This window comes from Delphinus delphis, chromosome 7, assembly GCF_949987515.2.
Source record: "Delphinus delphis chromosome 7, mDelDel1.2, whole genome shotgun sequence".
In the NCBI taxonomy this organism is placed as follows: domain Eukaryota; kingdom Metazoa; phylum Chordata; class Mammalia; order Artiodactyla; family Delphinidae; genus Delphinus; species Delphinus delphis.
The window spans coordinates 25,036,373-25,056,259 of NC_082689.1; the positions used below are offsets into that span (position 1 = coordinate 25,036,373).

The window sequence follows — 19,887 nt, forward strand, 5'->3', positions numbered from 1 at the left end:
GTTCTCTTTTCAATGGAACTATGGTATTCAATGCAAGGAAGTCATGAGTTGAAAGCTGGCTAGGTGGCCAGTGATGAATGAATAGCCTGTAGATTTCTTAGAGAGTAGGGTTGGTAGCAGTACTACCACATAAGAGACTGGCTGGTAATAGCTGAGAGAGTGCAGTTTTGCTGGGAAGAACTGGATTAGATTCTCTGTCCCTTGAGTGTTGTTTCATGCTCTGTAAAATGATGAATTTAAATCTACCACAGTCAGGTACCTGACATTTTGCGTTACTCTATTTTCCCAAATCTAATTAGATCAGACTTTGAGCTCCTGCTTGCCAGTGTGGTCTAATCATTGGATTTTTAAGGAAAGTGGGAAAACTGAAAGCAAGATTCTAAAGCCAAATACTCTATAATGTTTGGAGGTTTCACATGTGAGTTAGATATTTGACAGTCAATTTCTATCTCTATGCAACTGGAATATGTAATGGTTGCTATATGCTTACTAATTTTTTGTGGTAAATTTCTTAATATCTTATCATAGTTAAGAATATTCTCTGCTTTAGAAATTCCCAGGTTTGCTGTAAGGGCAGAGACAGAAATTAATTGCCTAGGGAAACTTAATGGAAAGCCCTACTGTCAGAGAGGCTACAATTTGCTACTACGTTTGTCACCGTCAGAGAACACATAAATTCTGCAGTCATTACAAGCAGAGGGGGTTTTTCTCCCAATCCCCCATTCCCATAGTTCTCTGCTCCCCACTATTCTCTGTGATACTACAGATTTATTTAATTCAAGTCTACTGATCATAAGTAATCACTATTATATTTGTGTACATCTTGACTAATGGAATATGTTAGTATTACTTGTGGATAATACCTAATTGGGTATGAGTGCATAAGGCACTGGAGTAGAAGATAGGAATTCAGAACTATTTTGACTTGCTACAGAAAGTCTTGACAAACGTGAATAGGTATATTTTCAAAGGTGCCTATACTAAAGAAAAATAACAAGGAATTGATGTATAATTTGAGTAGGAAAAAATCTAGAAAACAGTGTTTTACACATTTAGCCAAGAATGTATTGTTGATTTTAATATGTGTAAAATTTTCCCTAAACACTGATTAAATATTCAGAAATTGTGAGGTACTGCAATCAGTTGAATCTTAAGGTACATGAAGGAACATTTAAGGAACTATTCGCTATTCCCACTAAGTACAAAATTAGAGAAAATCAACTGTAATTAAAGAATAAGAGAATTGTTTCAAATACAAAAAAAATGAACAGTGGTTATAAGAGTTGTGAAACGCAATAGAGATTTAGAAATAATAAAGACTGATTTTTCTGGAATGATCTGAAGGTAAATGGAAAGCCCAGTGCAGCAGTACAATCTCTTCAATCTTTGGTTGAACGACACCCACTGAAAATACTGGGAAGTTTATAACTGCAGATTTAACATTTTTTTCTTAAAATATTATGTGGGAAAAATGGTTATGAATTTCTGTCCTTCAGAACAAACCATGCATTTTTTTCTAAGCTTATTGCTAATATGGTATGAGAAGTTGGTCAGATTTCTTTCATTTTTCCATTTCTTTTGATTTCCATCATCAAATGCCATGGACAACAAATTGTCCCTTGGATTAGAAGAGTTTTGAAGCATTTAAAAGTTTAATGATCGTCAATGGTATTCACTCCTTGAACAAAGTAGCTGTGGAAGCGTACATTGACAATGGCAATCAATCAGTCTTAGTCAGCAGCAGCTTGCACCACAAAGAGAAATATGTCTGTAGGTGGGTATTCAGTTTTCATTTGACAAAATAGGCAGTTTCCTGGGACTAGCCATACTGAACCAGAACCAGAGCCAGGGTTTTCTCTTTTCTGGTGTATTCTGATGATTTCTACTTACCACTGTGGTCCTTGGACACAAGTCATGATTGTGTTGTTCAAAGAATTTTTTTTTTATTATCAGAACGTTCATAAAATCATTTTCGATGGAAAACAATATCTAAGAAGAACTTAAACATTGCATTCTCCTTTTTAATTCAACAGTCATTATTGAATCTCTTTTCAGTGCCAGGGTCTGTACTAAGGGCTATAACATACACAGAAACAATATAAGGAACAAATTCAATAATTTAGGAATAAATTGCAAGTTGAAGAGGCAAAATGTAAACATACTGAAGATCACACAACAAAGAGGTTAAAAGCAATGGTTCTTATAAATATTTTTGTCTTCAACTCCGATTGTCCACAGATAGTTTGTCTGCCTTGGCTATTAACAGAGATAACAGTGTTTGTAATAGCTAGCAGTTGCTGCACTCTTACAGACATTTGTCTTATATCTTCTAATCCTTATAACACCTTTATAAGAGAGGTATTGCTATTTATTTTTTAAAGATGAAGAAACTGAGGCTCAGAGAGGATAAACATTTTGATCAACACCACAAAGTTAGAAAGCATAGCCCGGCTTTGCCTAGTAGTTGAGCCCATATTTCTTACCATTATACTTTCCACAGATAAGTCCATATGCTTAAAACTTGTTTTTATTTTTATAAAAAATTTTGAGACATTTAAAAGTCTTGTGCTGCTCACATTCTTTCTAATGGCTGAAAAGAAAGGAACAATGGATAACTAACATGATTATGTGACCTAATCAGACACTGTAAGCTTAATTGACCGTTAGGTATCTCTTGACTTTTTACCCAGATTTCTTAGTGACCTGCCGATATTAACTCATAAGCATGTTACTGACCCTTTTTCATTATTAAGAAATCCTGCCATTACTAAGTTGCTTCCTGTAATTTTATTTGCAATCAGTATGCCTGGTAGCTCATGTTATCTGCAGTGGAGTTTCCCATTGAGATGTTTCAAGATATTTGTTCCCAGAAAGGTTTTAAGAGTACCTACAAGAATGTGGCTCTGAATTCTGGAAAACAGAAAACTTAGGAGGACAAAACAAGGCATATTTGTGGCTTTTAAATATAATAATTTTATATTCATCTCCCATAATTCTTTCAAAATTCTTTGATTCCATGAGCCCCTCCAGATATAAATCTTGGGTTGAGGGATTTGCTATAATCTTTTTCTTCTTAATATTTACATTATTTGCTGTGTAGGAGTTAGTGGTATGTGGGATGAGTGAATAGGATCTTCACCATCATTATTAGCAAATAATTCATCATGAATGAATTACATATCACCTACTCATGGGCGGCTTTGTTCAAAATGGTTTAAACATATGCTTTCTCAGCATTAACACATCATGATGCCCAGAGTTCCCACTGCAAAAGGATTATTTGTTAAGGTAATGGTTAAGTTACATGCATTATTTTGCAAGACCAGAGGGTAATAAATAAGCAGAATGGGTAATGAAAGAAACTCATTTTAGACACAAGAATCTCAATTAAAACAGTAAATCCCTCCTGTCCCAGAATCTGGACAAGGGAGTAGCTGTTGCTATTAACCTGACCTTTTATGAAGATAACAAAAATGTTTCTAAGAATACTTTAATGCACACTCTGGAATGAGGAGTACATACATTTTACAATGCAATTAATTCAAATATTTATACATTAAATACTATGTGAAAACAAAGATGCTCTTAGTTATATTTTACTTTCTCATGTAGCTAAAGGCACTTGGAGCATCCTCTTCTATGATTAGTTGATTTTTCTCTATATTTTCACCATTGTTCTTGGCTTATATCCATAACACTTTTTATACTAAAGGCTTTATTATTTGCGGGTTATTTGTAGCCTCTGCTAATGTGTGGTCCAAAAGCCATGCCAAATGGTGCATCTGTATCAATTAATAGCTAAAAAGAATTTATCCCTCTAATAAACACTGCAGAATTGCCTACTGACATTGTGTCTTTGCTCATAAACCTCTTCATTTTCCTGAGTGCGCTTCACCTGTGTTTTCTCTGATAATCCCATCAATGTGACCTTCTATCCTAAGATAAGCCAATAGATTTTTACAGTTTTTGTTAAAAAGATCCACTTCTTAGGTGAAGTTAGAGCTAATGGTGAGTTTGTTAGGAAGAATGATGGATATTATAATATGTTTTTAGACAAAGGATTGATAATATATCCTCTGCCCCAACATTTATTATAGTGCTATTATTGTAACCTAGAGCAGCTGATAATAATTATATATAAGCCAAAAAAATAAATTATTTTTATAATGAATGAAATAATTTTACTTTTTAGACCAAATGATGTTAGAAATTGTTTATGATCTCTCTTTTAAGAACTCAAAGGGATAACAGCACAATCATTGGAACAGTGGTTGAAGGAGAACTTGTAGGGCTCTAGGGCTCCACTATTCCAGGCAAGTGTGATTTTAAAACAAATTGTAGCATGCAAACAATGCATGCCACTGCTGATCTTTAACCCCTCTTCCCATTCCCCAGAGCATTCATCTCTTCAATCCAAAATGCTCAGTGTCTCAGGAATTCCCGTTGTGACATAGAGTTCCCAATTTGATGCCAGACATGAGTAGTTTCATGTGTCCCTTGCCTCTTTGTTGCCACCTTTGCTCTATTAGCATTCTACTCATCACGATGATGAGTGGTAGCATGTTTATCCTTAAGAATTGTGGACCTGGGGCCTTCCCTGGTGGCGCAGCAGTTAAGAATCTGCCTGCCAATGCAGGGGACATGGGTTCGAGCCCTGGTCCGGGAAGATCCCACATGCCGCGGAGCAACTAACCCCGTGCACCACAACTACTGAGCCTGCGCCCTAGAGCCCGTGAGCCAAAACTACTGAAGCCTGCGCACCTAGAGCCCATGCTCTGCAACAAGAGAAGCCACCGCAATGAGAAGCCCGCGCACCGCAGTGAAGAGTAGCCCCTGCTCGCTGCAACTAGAGAAAGCCCACGTGCAGTCAAAAAATATAAATAAATAAATTAATTTTAAAAAAAAAAGAATTGTGGACCTGGGACAATATACATGGAGGCCTACATACTGTGGGGCTTATTGTTTATTATAAATCAAGCAAATATTATTCAATAAAATAAGTTCTATCCTCCCATTTTGATGGATGTATCTTTATAACAACCTGGAAAGCCAAGTGAAATGTTAGAATTTTTGGACTCCTCAGGAATATGGTGGCATAGAAAGAGATGGCCTCCAGCTTCCAGCCCCTCCTTCACCTAGTTCTATCCAGTTTTGTGAGAGGTCTTGCACACAAGTGAATGGACACTCTAGTCCACACATCCAGGATCCATACACTCTCCCCTTAAACATCTGCACCTGGACCATCCATCTTTCTTAACTGTATGCAAATTGGTGGCACAGTCTGTGGTCTGGGGGACAGAACAGAACTGGGAAAGATGATATTACAGGCCCTGTACTCGGGTGTGGGGGGTGGCTTTTGAGGAATGGAATTCTGGGTTCACAGGGGTTTGGAGCATGATCTATCTAGAAGAGGGCATTGCAGGCTGTGGGTGGGTACTCCTCTGGACTCCGTAGACTACCTAGTGGTGAAGGTATGGCCAGAGAAGAGCCAGAGTGTTCAGCAAACATTTGTTGGTTTCTTACTAAGTACTAGCACTGTTCTGGTCCCCTGGGAAACATGAGTGAACAAATTAAAATGTTTGCCCTTATAGTGCTTATATTCGGGGAAATAGAGAAAAAGACTATAAATACTAAATGTAGTAAATATATAAACTATATATTTTGTTAGCGTGTGAGAAGTACTGTAGAAACAATAAAAATTAGAGCAAGGAAAGATGGGAGGGTTGCCATGTTAAATAGATCAGTCAGGCTTGGCCTCAACTGAGAAGGTAGATTTGAGCAAAAACTTGAAGGCAGTGAGGAAATCAGCCAAGAAGATAATAAGAGGGAGAGATGCTCAGGCCCTTAAAAGTACAGTGAGCACCTCGAGGTAGGACAATTCTCAGCATGTTGAAAGAACAACAAAGAGACCAGCAAATCTGGAAAGAGCGAGCAAGGTGTAGAGTTAAAAAGAGAAGTCAGAAAAAGAATGATGACCAGATCATATAGTGTAGCACCGTCCAGTAGGAATACAATGAGAGCCATAAAAATGTAATTTAAAATTTTCATGTAGCCACAAAAAAAGGTACGAAGAAACAGGTAAAAATCAACTTTAATAGTGCATCTAGTAAAAATCAGTTTATCGAAAATGTTTTCATTTCAACATGCAATCTTTGAAATCCAGAGTGTATTTTACACTGACAACACATCTCAGTTCGTACGAGCTACATTTCAGTTGTTCAGTAGCCACGTATGATTAGTGGTTGCTCTACTGGACAACACAGGTATAGGTTTTGACTCATCCTTGAAAGAACTTTGACTGTTACCCTGAGTGATTTGGGAGGCATTTCAGTTTTAAGAATTGAAGTGTCATGATTTGATCTATGTTTTAAAAACATCAGGGCTAGCCTTAACGGAGAATACACCAAAAGGGATCAAGTGTAGAAACAGGGAGACCCGTGACAGTAATCTTGATGAAGAATGACGGTGGCTCAGAGGGTACCAGTGGATGCCCTAAGTGGTTGAATTGCTAATCCTTTTAAAGATAGAACAAATAGGATGAATTGCATTTGGTGTGGGAAAGGGAAGTAAAGAATGATCCCAAGACTTTGGCCTGAATAACAGGAAGGATGGATTGACATCAACTAAGATGACCAAGACTGTTAGGAGGATGGGGAAAGAAGATAGATGTTCAGTCTTGGGAAGGTGTATCTGAGAAGCCTATGAGGCATCCAAGTGAAGATGCAGAGTAGGCTTGGTTATGAGTCTGGAGCTTAGGAGAGAGTTTGGATGTAAAAGTTTGGAGATCATCAACCTTAAAATTGGGTAAGACAAGGGAGGGAAGAGTAGATAGAAGAGAGGACCAAGGACTGAGCATTGGGACATCTGAAATTAAGAGATCTAAAATAGCATGAAATTGACATTAAATAATATCAAATATTTGAGCACTTTTGAATTACGTTTAATTAAAAAAATAAGATGTATATCCACTGCTGTCATTATTTGCATTTTACTAAAATCTATAGCTTTAGATGAAGGCTAAAGCCTTTTTTGTGATTTTTTTTTGCTTTAAAATGTCTCACAAACCTTTAAGTAATTAACTTATATCATAGACGACTACATTTAAACAATAAACAGTCAAAATAAAAATTGTGGTTGTAATCAAATTAGAAACCATAATCAGTATCTAATGCACATTTTTATATATAAATATATGCATATATTCGCCAGAGATGTATAAGGCAATTGTTCTTTGATAACTATAGATTTAAACACTAATATAGCAGCTTGAAATCTGTCCCACAGTCTACAGTCTACAAACTAAGGCATCTTTGTTTTATTTGTGATAAGCTTACCAATTTGTTTTTATTAAATATAAAGTTTGATTGATGGTTATGTGTTCTTACCTCATTTTAGTCTGTCGGAGAATGAGATCTTTACTCCTTTCATTATATTCAGATCTCAAATATGAGGAATGCTTCATACAATAAAATTCATTCTTTTTACTATAAACACATTCATGACTTTTAAAAAAATACAACTAATTCTTCAAATGAGATTCTAACCCTTGTGATCTTGTGTGTCAAGGCAATTATTTATAGTATAATATGGAAATTAGTGTATTCAATTAAAAGCTGAAAATTGGAATTAAATAACTCATTTTTATCTAAATGACTACATAAACATACTGAAAAACAGTTTTTAATTATTTAACACAGGCAATTGTTTGTGTCTTTTCAGTCTATAAGAGAAGTCACAGGCTACGTGTTGGTGGCTCTTAATCAGTTTCGCTATCTGCCTCTGGAGAATTTACGCATTATTCGTGGGACAAAACTTTATGAAGATCGATATGCCTTGGCAATATTTTTAAACTACAGAAAAGATGGAAACTTTGGACTTCAAGAACTTGGATTGAAGAACTTGACTGGTAAGGAAAATATATAAAATAGCAAATGTACTCTTATTATCAATATAATAGACACACACATATGGGTGTATGGTTTCTCCAGTGTATATTACATTGAGGAACATTATAAAGGCATTGAAATATATACTATTTATTCATTTTATGAGAAATGATGCCCTGCAATTCCCTTGTTTTATGTACAGATATTGTAAATGCAGTCTGACTATATCTCAGCTGAACAGAAGTACGCTCGAAGGAAATGCTCAGTGACTGAAAACTGAGATATGAAGCAGGTTTAAGAATGCTATGTTTTGTGGTCTTAGGTGAACAGTGGACCATATCATCAAATCTCTGCAATAATACCCTAACTTTCACTTTCGTTACAGCTCAGTAAATACACAAACCATTATATCTAGTTCCACTAATCTAGCTTTTTGTATAATCCCTTATTTTCGAAAAACGTATCTAATGTATTGATCCAGTTTTGATTTCTTTTATTGAGTAACTCACTAAATTCCATTAGTAATTCGTTCTCATAATGCTTTAAAAACATCAGTGATTTTTTCCCCCTAAGGTTGGAAATAGGTAATTGCTAACAACTTAAATTATCATCTTGCTACAAAAAACACTTTGAGGGAATTTGTTTTGTAAACTGGTCCTTGCAATCCCACTGATATCTTTTCAATTCATATAGTTCAGAGTTTTGGTACAGGGATTCTAATTGTGAATTTTGCCATATGTGCCTGTAACCAAAATGCACGAATTAGTAATTATATCACAGTGAGAGAAAGGAGTTTGAACTATTAATTTAATGTAAATTAATATGATCTATATATTTTGCATCAAAATATCTATTGACTTTGTGTGCGTTTGAGTCCACACAGTGTTGATGTTTCTTGATATTGGAATCTGAAATATTTTAGACGTATTCCCTTAAAATATTAAGAAACAGATAAGATTAATATTGTCAGGTTATTAAAATTATATGCTTCTTTTATTTACAGTGGACATAAAATATATAATTTTAAGTTAGAAGTAGCTTCATAGTTATCCAGACATGAGCTAAAATTGGGATATTTTGGTTGAAGAAAGGAGTGTTGATTATGTTATTTATTTTGAACATGATTGCTATAGAATTGATGACATAATGGTAAATGCAAATTGCTCAGAATTTATAGATTCCTTCATCAACATTTTTACCTTTTTTTCTTTCAAAGATAGTCTTCTTATTGAAGGGCAGGATATTTGACTAAATTGCTACTTGCATGGAAATAATGATAGGAGGAAGATTTTTGGAAATGGAACAGATAGAGAAAAATTGAATGATTGAAATTAGGAATCTAAAAATAACATGATCTAGTTAAAACTTGCCTAGGAAGCATTGTGTTTTCTTCATGATTTTTCTCTGATTATATTAAAGAAAAATTGAATAAATTTATCTTCAAATTTTTATGATACTTAAATTATGTTATTCCAAAATATGTGCTATTTGAAGAATCTTTTCACACATAAAATTAGTTTTTAAAGAGTTCTCTTATTTATTTCCACATTAATATCAATACTATTAAAAAATTAAAAAGGAGTTATTTTGTCAAACTATGCCACATTTAAACATACCTTGTCTATTGAGTGAGCTTACACCACATCTTACTTATGATTGTGACAGTTGTTTGACTTGTTTCAATCAAAATATAACACTATTATTTAAAAAATATTACTATTCCCTAAGCTGCCAAAAAGCCTTATATTTTCCTGTGCAGCAGTAGAGATGGGTAATTAATAAATGAATAAAAGAATGATTTGAGTATTTAGAAAAAAATATGTATTTGTTCAAGAGTTATTATTAATTCATTTTTTGAATATGAGTTAATGAAAAGTACAGTAAAATAACCGGTGGAAAATTTAGACAATTTGGGAAATTTCCAGATATTTTAATATATTTGTTACATAGTTGACAATTACATGCCAACATTATTCCTAGAGATAATCTAGAATCATTGTTCGTATTTTAGGTAATAAGATCAGGAGTGTAACTCCAATTTTGAAAATCAGAAGTTATACAGTAAGCACGACTGTGTTTGTGTGTAAGAATGTACGAGGAAGGACAGGAGACATATAACTGTTCAGCTCTTCATCAAAGAGGAACTGAAGATAAAGTTTGCTCTACAGTAATATCTTACAGAGTTCAGTGTTCTAGGTAACCTGATTAAAGTAGCAAGCAAGCATTGGAGTTCACTTTAGTTGAGATTGTTTTCGTGTTTTGAAAAGATTTTTGTTTTATTTTGTTTGTTGATGGGCTATCCAAAGAAAATTGGTAAACTTTTTTTCCTTTTTTAATTTAATGTTATTGAAATATTAAGAGTAGGGCTACCAGGGCTGGCCTTAAGTTTAGACTTACCTTGTGGAATATGAGGGGAAATAGAAAACCTGCTGAGTAGTCACATGTCTCACTACCTAACTACAGTAGTGAAGTAAATTTTTAACTCAGTTCTTTCTTTCTTTCTTTATGTTTGGCTGTGTTTGGGTCTTGTTTCTGTGCGAGGGCTTTCTCTAGTTGCGGCAAGCGGGGCAGCTCTTCATCGAGGTGTGCTGGCTTCTCACTATCGCGGCCTCTCTTGTTGCGGAGCACAAGCTCCAGACGCACAGGCTCAGTAGTTGTGGCTCACGGGCCTAGTTGCTCTGCAGCATGTGGGATCTTCCCAGACCAGGGCTCGAACCAGTGTCCCCTGCATTGGCAGGCAGATTCTCAACCACTTTGCCACCAGGGAAGCCCTTTAACTCAGTTCTTAAGGGGCCAGCAACATCAGCATCACCTGTGAACTTGTTCTAGATATGCAGATTCTTGGGCTTCACCTGAGCACTAATGGATGAGAAATTCTGGGGATGCGACCCACCAAATTTGAGAATCCCTCCAATGATTCTGATGACTATTAAAGTTTGAGAAACAATGTTCTAATTAATTAAAGATACCAAGAAATGGTAGCAAAATATCTAGTTAATCTCTTCACACTTACTCGATCCAAATAATTTTCATTCATTTATTATCTCCTGGAAGGAAGAGAAGGAATGGTACAGAGAACAGATAAGTTTTTGATTGAATGACAAGAAATATACTCTCGACTGGTGTGAGAATGCAAATAATACACTAGCAGCCTGGATGGAAATGTGGGTATAAAAGAATTTGGAAATAAAAAAGATGCCAGGAATAAAATTTCTTCCATATTACCGTTTTGTCTAACACCAATTTTACATAATAGTAAACCATTACAAGGACAATAATAATTTATTGAGAACTTTCCTTTTAAGCAAAATTTTCCTTTTGAGCACTTTCAGCAAGATAAATAACAAATACTAGTGTTGTAAAAAATAATTTTGAGATTGAGATTTTAAAGCTTTTTGATGTATCCATATTATGTTTCTCCTGAAATCTTTTTTTGCTGTGTTGACTTTAGACTAGTATGCCTTTATAATAGTATGTATGCCTCCTGCAAACTCTACCTTTGTGTAAAAGGGATGTTCGGTTAACATGAAGACTGTCATATATAACGGTTAATGGTTGGTTACCACTTATACATATATCAATTAACTCACCACTTTACCCATTCTAACTAACTTAACTTGATGCTCACCAAAAGCTATTCCTTGGACTATAAACATTACTACAGATCTCACTTAGATACTTTTATTTTGGATGTGCCCAAAGACAAGAAACATACTTAAATATATTTTCCAGAAAGACTTGTCTTACTGCTGCCACTCACATTTCCCTGGTTCATTATGGGTGAGGTGGGGCAGAGTGGAGAAGAGGCAGGTCCCTAGATTAAGGATATGCCACACAATCCAAAAGGGAATAAGGAACTTGTCATGGCAAGCTCTAGGTGCCCTGTTAACACTGGGTCATCCTTTTCTGGTCAAGAGAGAGAACATACTTCCATCAGTGTGTCCCTTCAGGTGTATAATCACCTCGAGGCCACTGGGAATGACACTGCTGCATCAGAGGACAGAGCTGGACAGAGTTCATTATTACTTCCTCTGTTAAGGTCACTTGCATGTGGCTGTTGTTCTTATTAATCATTCCCAGTGATGATGTTCTGATAATTTTTTTACCAGCTCCTTCTTAGCCAAATATTCCTCTTTGAAATTCAAGCCAACATTTAATATAATATACTTACAACCTTAAGTTGATGAGCTCCTACTTGTTTAGTCACCTTTCTGGCCAAAATATAAAGGTTATTTCATTATATGGGACATAAAAACCACTGTTATTTTTCCCTTTTATAATTTATAAAATTACCTCATCTGTTAGTAATGGTGGACAGTATTATACAATTTCATCAATATATTGTAGATATGAAGGAACCTTTGAGAAGTATCTGTGTACTTATATATATTCTAGTATACATGTCCTATTTATAATGATGATAAGCCAGGTACAAATATTTTTATTTATTATTTATTTATCGCTGTGTTGGGTCTTTGTTGCTGCGCGCGGGCTTTCTCTAGTTGCAGCGAGTGGAGGCTACTCTTCGTTGCAGTGCGCGGGTTTCTCATTGCAGTGGCTTCTCTTGTTGCGGAGCCAGGCTCTAGTCATGCGGGCTTCAGTAGTTGCAGCACGTGGGCTCAGTAGTTGTGGCGCACAGGCTTAGCTGCTCTGCGACATGTGGGATCTTCCCGGACCAGGGATCGAACCCATGTCCCCTGATGTTAGCAGGTGGATCTTAACCACTGCACCACCAGGGAAGTCCAGTACAAATTTAATACAGGAATATGTTCATTTTTCTTAACAAATTTCACATTGAAGAATATTTGAATTTTCACCTTATGAATTATGAGAATATATCTTTTGAATGGGTGAAATTTAGGATGATACAAATACACAGTTTATATTTTCCAAGTGTTAACCAAATGTGCTGCATATTTTTAGACCTACAGATTCATATATTAATGCCTTTAGTATATTATGGCTATTCTAATTGTTTGGTTAACTGTGTCACCTCAGATTATTATTTGAGATGTGGACAAAAAAAAGTAACCAAAATATAAAATGCTTAAGTTATTTTGAGAGCCCACAATAATAAGGGTGTATTAAATTTACTGAATTCTGACAGACTCAAAGTAAAGTTAAATGCTTAGTCTAGGAGATACAACATCTGAACTGATGTAACACTTGAACAGTGTCACATCTGAGCATTACATCTGAATGTCTGCCTTCAAGTATGCAAAGGCTATTAAGTAAAATAGTTCACCAGAGTAATGCAGCACCTTTTAATGTTTAAATTTCTTAACCCCCTTTGGCATTATTTGTAATGGTCAAATAATCTAATTTTGAAATAGACAGGCCACCTGTAACTGACTCAGTGTATATCAAAGAACATGGATGTGGAATCAGAAAAATCTCTGTTTAAATGTCATATAATTACATAAGAGTCCACGTCTCACTGAGATTTAGATTCTTCATTGTTAAAACTGAGAGGAAAATTCCACCTCACAGTGTTAGTTATAGGCACTAACAAAATAAAGCAGGGAACTTGTCAACCACAGTACCTTTCACATAGAGGATGCTTAGGAAATCTTAGTTCTCTTATTGTTTTGTTTTTAGCTTTCCTTTGTGTCAATACACTGACAAAACAATTGTACCTGTTTCTGCATATTCAAATAGGTTCCTGTTGCTTCACTGGGGCTTTGACAAGTGATTTGTTTAGACAAAAAGATGCTCCAAATTTCAGCGTTTCTTCTGATACCACTTAGAAATTACTTTAAGTATAAACTCTCTTCCTCGGTGGTGAGAAGCCTGAGGCTTTTCTCTGTCTACTTTCAGTATGATTGCTGCCTTCAGTACTTCACAGCTCTTCTCTAGTCTTTCAGTGCCTCACCCCAAGCACCTGTTGCCCTAGCCCTTCATTTCAAATTCCCATCATCATGTTTCACCCTTCATTGGCCCTGACATTTGTCTTGACCAAGACAAGAGACATATTCATTCTAAGTTCTTTTACTGACACTAGAGTCTCTAAGCATTCTTCAGCAGCTCTGTGAAAGGTCTTAGAAATGTATGAGTGGCTTCAACCAGCCTAGTTCAGGGATTGCTGTTAAATACGATGTTTGACAAAAGTACTACCAATATTTACATAAGAAGAAGCACTCAGCATATTGTGATATCTGTAGGAAAAAAAAAAAATGATTCCGAGAATACTCCTAGCTTAAAGTAAATTAGTTGGAAAATGATTTGATCAAAACTAACCTATAGTGAGAATACTGTGAGTCGGATGAAATCAGCAAACAGTGGCGCATTCTTATGAAGGTGTCAATTTTTAGATCAGGTCCGCAATTTCTAAAATTGATACTCTAATCAGTATTTTTCAAAGAAGAATTGTTTGCTTGTCATATCAAACAGTGTATATTAACTAGAAAAGGAAAACGATAACAATATGTTTATGTGTATAAGTAAAACAGAAATATAGTTGAAAGAAAATGTTATAAAAATGGGATCAGATAGTGTGACCATTTCAGCAAATTTCTAGGACTCATTCTCAGCTTTAGAGAACTGATGAGTGAATTTATGAAATTGAATGAAGGTAAAATGGGAATATCTCCTGCTATACGACTGATCAGAGGGGAGATTGTTATTGGAGAAATGAGACATGGGAAGAGGGATTTTCAAGGAACAGAACCATTTTTTCTCCACTAGTCATCATGTTTTCAATCACTAGTACTAAGAAAATCTACTCAGCCCATAAAAAGCACCCCCCTTGATTTATATCCCATTCAGTTTTCCTAAAAGGTCCCATTCTGTGAGCTACATTCTTTTTCATCGCTATAGAATCCTTAGGAAAAATTTTGGGAAAAACTAGCATTATGAGAGTCTCTCAGAAAAAGTTCCTGCTTGAGTCTTTAAACCCCTGTCATTATTCTTTCTTGTCTCTAAGATACACCAAGATCTGTATATTCCCCTCCCTAAGAGAAAGCATATATATTCTAAGAAAATATGTAAGGTCAACAAATTCCCTTATTAAAGCTCATTTGTTGAGACACCATGCTTGTTTGCTTATGACATTTAGAGATGGAGGAAAATCTTTGCTCCTCGGGGTCTTAAATGTAGTAAGAGAAATTGATTTGTTATCACCATAAGTCCATGATTTCACTCTGAGAAAAAAAGCAAAGATATCAGAATAGCTACCTCATCTTTACCCCAGGACATTAGCTTTGCCAGGCGTGCAGATACTCAACTGAATAGAGTTGGCAAATTCTCTGCATCACTCCCAGTCACCAAACAACATTGGGACCAGAAGCATTGCTTCATGGCACATCAGAACTCGAGAAGCAGTGTAAGTGGTATTTGGGGATAGCCTGCAACTGTATTTGAGCGGGAATAAAGAACGTGTGGAGTCTTTGACAAGTTTAGTTAGAGGAGGCAGCCCCAAGCTTGGCAGACCCTAAGACTCTCAGCCAGAGATAAGAAATGAGGCTACATGTTGTTCTCTTCCCATGTTTACCAAAGGCATGATACTGATAATTTCCCATGTTGTCATGGAGTTTCAACTTTACAAAATGCTTTCAGGGTTCCTTTTCTTTGTTTCACACACAGCTGGAAAGTATCTTTATTGTAATTTTACATCTAGGAAATGAGGCTTAAAGTGTTGTGGCTAATAAGGGCACCTTATTCTAGAATCTAGACCTATTTTTCATCTCTTCATATTGTGCCATTGCTAAGAAATGTTTAGGACAATTTCTCTAGGTGAGGCCATAGTCAGCGAAATATTAAAATGGCTGTAAACATAAACAATCCAAACTTTAAACAGCAGACATGAAGGTTGTGTTTTAGAAAGAACTTCCTGATTTTAATTGTTGTATAATACTTTAATACATCATGAATGTATGTATGGGAAATGGTGGTAAGTTGACAATAAAATACAAGCAAACACATAAAATGACAATTCGATAAATACTGAATATGACTTTAAAGTATCAGATCTATTAACTAATTTCATAGCTACTGCCATTCTACTACAGCTTTTTTTTTTTTTTTTTTTTGCGGTACGCGGGCCTCTCATTGTTGTGGCGTCTCCCGTTGTGGAGCACAGGCTCCGGATGCGCAGGCTCCGGACGCGCAAGCTCAGCGGCCGTGGCTCACGGGCCCAGCTGCTCCACGGCATGTGGGATCTTCCCGGACCGGGGCACGAACCCGTGTCCCCTACATCGGCAGGCGGACTCTCAACCACTGCGCCACCAGGGAAGCCCCTCTACTACAGTTTTTTAAAACTCGAAGTTACTGAATTCAGCCATAACTCAAATGTTTATTAATAGACTCCGTTTTACTGGTAAAGTTAAGGATTCTTTTGGAAAATGATGTCAATTCAAATATTTGTTAGCTTTGTTTTCTTCCACTTTTATATTCAAGACATTGTACTGAGGCATGAACTATTCCAAATTATCTCTACCTGTCTTCTCTCAGTAAATATTATATTTCTGACAAATATTTACCCACCAACTGCAATGTGAATGTATTTTCCCCAATTATTATATTATTATTTTTTACTCAAGCATCTCTGTGGAGTTAAGTGCCTTCATTTTAATCTGTTTTACCTTCTAAAGCAGCACTGTCCAATAGAACTTTCTGTGATGATAGAAACATTCAGTCTGTGCTCCATAATTGAGTAGCCATTAGCCAAATGTAACTACTGAGAACTTGAAAGGTGGCTAGTGCGATGAAGGAAATTAATTTTTAATTTTATCTAATGTAGTTTATTTAAATTTAAATAGCCAGATGTGGTTAGTGGCAATCATATTAGATAGTGAAGCATTAAAGGACAGCATATTTTACTGAACCCAATGCAGGAGGCAATTAAATTTACAAGCCTGGAGAATCAGAGCACAGGCTCTGAATCCGGACCTCCTCCGTTGAAATCCTTTTTTGAGGCAAGTGATTCAATGTTTTAAGCCTTGATTTCCTCTTCAACTGAGTGTAATGAGAACACTTAGTTCATAAGACAGTTGTGAAAGTTGAATTATAAACTACATATAGCATTAAATGCAGTTCCTGAAATAAATGTCATTCATTATTACTTGAGAAGAAGAATGCTTTTGGTCCAAATAATAGAAACAGTCTATTTTTACAACCATTGAAAGAATGTTTGACTTATATAATCAAATTATAAATTATAAAAGGTGTCATTTGTGATTTAGGACCTAACCATATTATATTTGAGTAAGCTGGGTTCTGGATGTCGTGCTTTGCTTCTTAATATGCTTTAAACTGCTAATTATTATGACTTTAGATTTCTGTTTGTCAGAAATCTGACTTTTTATAAATGAGATTTTTATTCTCCCTTTTCAGTTCCCACAGTGTAAGCATCTAGTTATAAGTAGGTCCCTATGTCTATTTCTTAAATAAGTTCATTGAAAAAGTTAAGGACTAGGAGATTTTAATGACTTTTACAGCTAAGAAACTATATTGAAAAGTCTGCTGAGAATTATTTCTGGCACAGACAATGCCCATATCTTTAGGATGTTCCAGTTTATGTTGAAAGTTTTTCTTTGTTACATAACATTTATTTAATAACAGATAACAAAAGAAACTCTTCTATGAAACATTTTATCAAATAGGTAACTACGATATTTCATCAAATTTAAGTCATCATTAATTTTGAAAAAATAATTTTGGCCATTGTTTGCACGCCACACTAAAAAAGAGAAAAAGTAAAATCCCAGCATAAATGTAAATGATTGTATGAAAAATCGAGATCTTAGCAATATTAAATATGAAAATTGTATGCATTTTAGAATTGATAAATTAATAATATATAAAGAAAATAGAGATACAACAAACCTCTTATTATTTTCTGTATCATAGCACAATAGCTGTTCTTGTAATGGTAAAGCTACTGTGGGAGTATTTGAACCAAGTTGCAATAGAAATGGCCAATATTTCATAAATAATGAATGGTATTTTCCATTTATCTGTATCTATCAGAGAATAGGTAAAAGTGAATTTGCATGGCTTAACACCTTTTGATGTAATAAACATTACTAAACAGGAAATTTGAATTATTGGTTTTTTTGTTCCTGGATTTAATTGGCTTATTGACGGTACTGGCAAAAGAGAAGGAAATAATTTCAAAGGTAAAAAAAAAAAATCATTTATTCTAGGAATGTCCCTTAAACATTCCTCTCTTAGTAATGCATATCAGTTAGATTATTATAAGATATAAGAGAGAAAAGAAGATCTTTTCACTTGTATGTTTTTGACCAGTCTACTTGGAAGTTCAGTGCAATGCTTTTCTCTGTTATTCTGCCTCTCATAGTATTTTACCCTTCTCCTACTCTTCATACTTTATGGCCCATTTTGTGAAATATATTTTATACTTTCTAACTATAATTCTATTGTAAGCTAAGTCAGATTGTTTTGGTTATTAAATCATAATAACCATAACAATTTTGAGGAATACCTGCAGGGAAAAGTGAAGAAAAATGATAACCTTTTTCTTCCTTCTAAGACCATTCAATTCACACAATTTCATTTGCGCTGTGATGCAAATTAGAGGTTTGATTTTTGTGGTATCAGTAATGTGGAAAAAAGCTGATATCAGAAAGAGCATTTTTGATTTTTCAATCTGCTATGAAATAAAGGGACTTCAAACTTTAATTAGATATTTTAACGGCATTTAATGAGCATATTCTGGCAACTATTGAGAAAATATCTATTTCAATTTTAATGGTTCCCAAATCCTCTAAACACTCTGCTTTAATATTTGGTGGGTTGGTTCTATATTATGTAGAATTATACATCTGGTGATGTCTCATCAAGAATCCTACTATAAATTCTGCTAGCTTCTAAACTATAATTTCACTAAAATTCTTTTAGTCTTTGTGTCTTTGTTTTTAACTATATCTGCCCCTTTTAGCATAATAAATCTAGGAAACAAAATATCTATATAGCATAAGAAATCCAAGGATGTATGTACTACTATTACTATTATTATTAACAATAATAATAATGATGACATCCATAATTAATAAGCATTTACTATATACGTTACTGGTTTATAAATATTGTCGCTCTTCATCCTTATGATAAAGCTCCAATTAGTAGGTTACTGTGGTTATTAACATTTTGAAGATGAAGAAACTGCAGTTTTCAAATATTAAGCAACATGCCACAGAGCTCACAATAATCTATGGGGTTCAGATTTGAAGCCAGGTGGTATAATTCCAGATTTTCCTTTATCACCATGCTATAGAGATTCTGAGAAGGAAGGAGGTCATGTGACACTGAACTTTTATCATCTCCTGCTATGTGTGAATGAATGGAGAATCTGTGAAGTTACTTATATGGTCCAGGTCATACTCCTCATTCAATCTTTCTTTCTTCTATTTCCTAATGAAGCTTTGCTTAGTGTAGATACCTTACTTAAGTTAAATTATTGTAAAAAAGATGCAGACTGCATAAGTAGATTGAATTATTTCTCACAATATTGAAAAACATTTCTGCAGGCTATTTAGGTTTATTCCTACAGATATTAGGAACGAAAATGATGGAGTGTACTAACAGAATTAAGTGAAGTGCCCTAATTGGGAAATGGCCTGATAACCTTTTCTAAAATTAACACTAGAATTAAAAACAAAAACAAAAACAGATAAACAAGTGTATTTGGTGTGTGTTTTATTTTGTTTTGATTTAGCTCTAGAAGTTGTACATTTGGTCAAGGTATGTTTTTTGATCCTTGTCTTAGTCTAGTGCTCTTTCAACTATATTATTCCAAAAATGATTTTATTTAAGGTATTAGAGAGAGGGAGTTAACAATTTTAAAGTTTTTTTAAAAATATATTTCAATCTATATGTGCTTAGGTATGAATTCTCATTCACTAAAGGGAAGAAAATTAAACAAAAGTAATTCTAGAGTTCGTTTATGACTCAGTTGTAATCCAAATTCACCACCTATCTACAAAATACTATGAAATTTGACATGTGCTTTATAGTGTCATTCAAAGAACACTGTTTAGTATGT

General features: G+C 34.8%; 1 protein-coding gene across 1 annotated transcript in view; it reads left to right on the plus strand.

The window, feature by feature from the left end:
- ERBB4 (erb-b2 receptor tyrosine kinase 4) overlaps window positions 1–19,887 on the plus strand; it is a 1,108,236-nt gene that overhangs the window by 589,475 nt on the left and 498,874 nt on the right. The window contains exon 3 of the mRNA XM_060016164.1: window positions 7,720–7,906. Within this exon, the coding sequence (XP_059872147.1) occupies window positions 7,720–7,906 (187 nt within the window). The remainder of the gene's footprint in view (window positions 1–7,719; window positions 7,907–19,887) is intronic.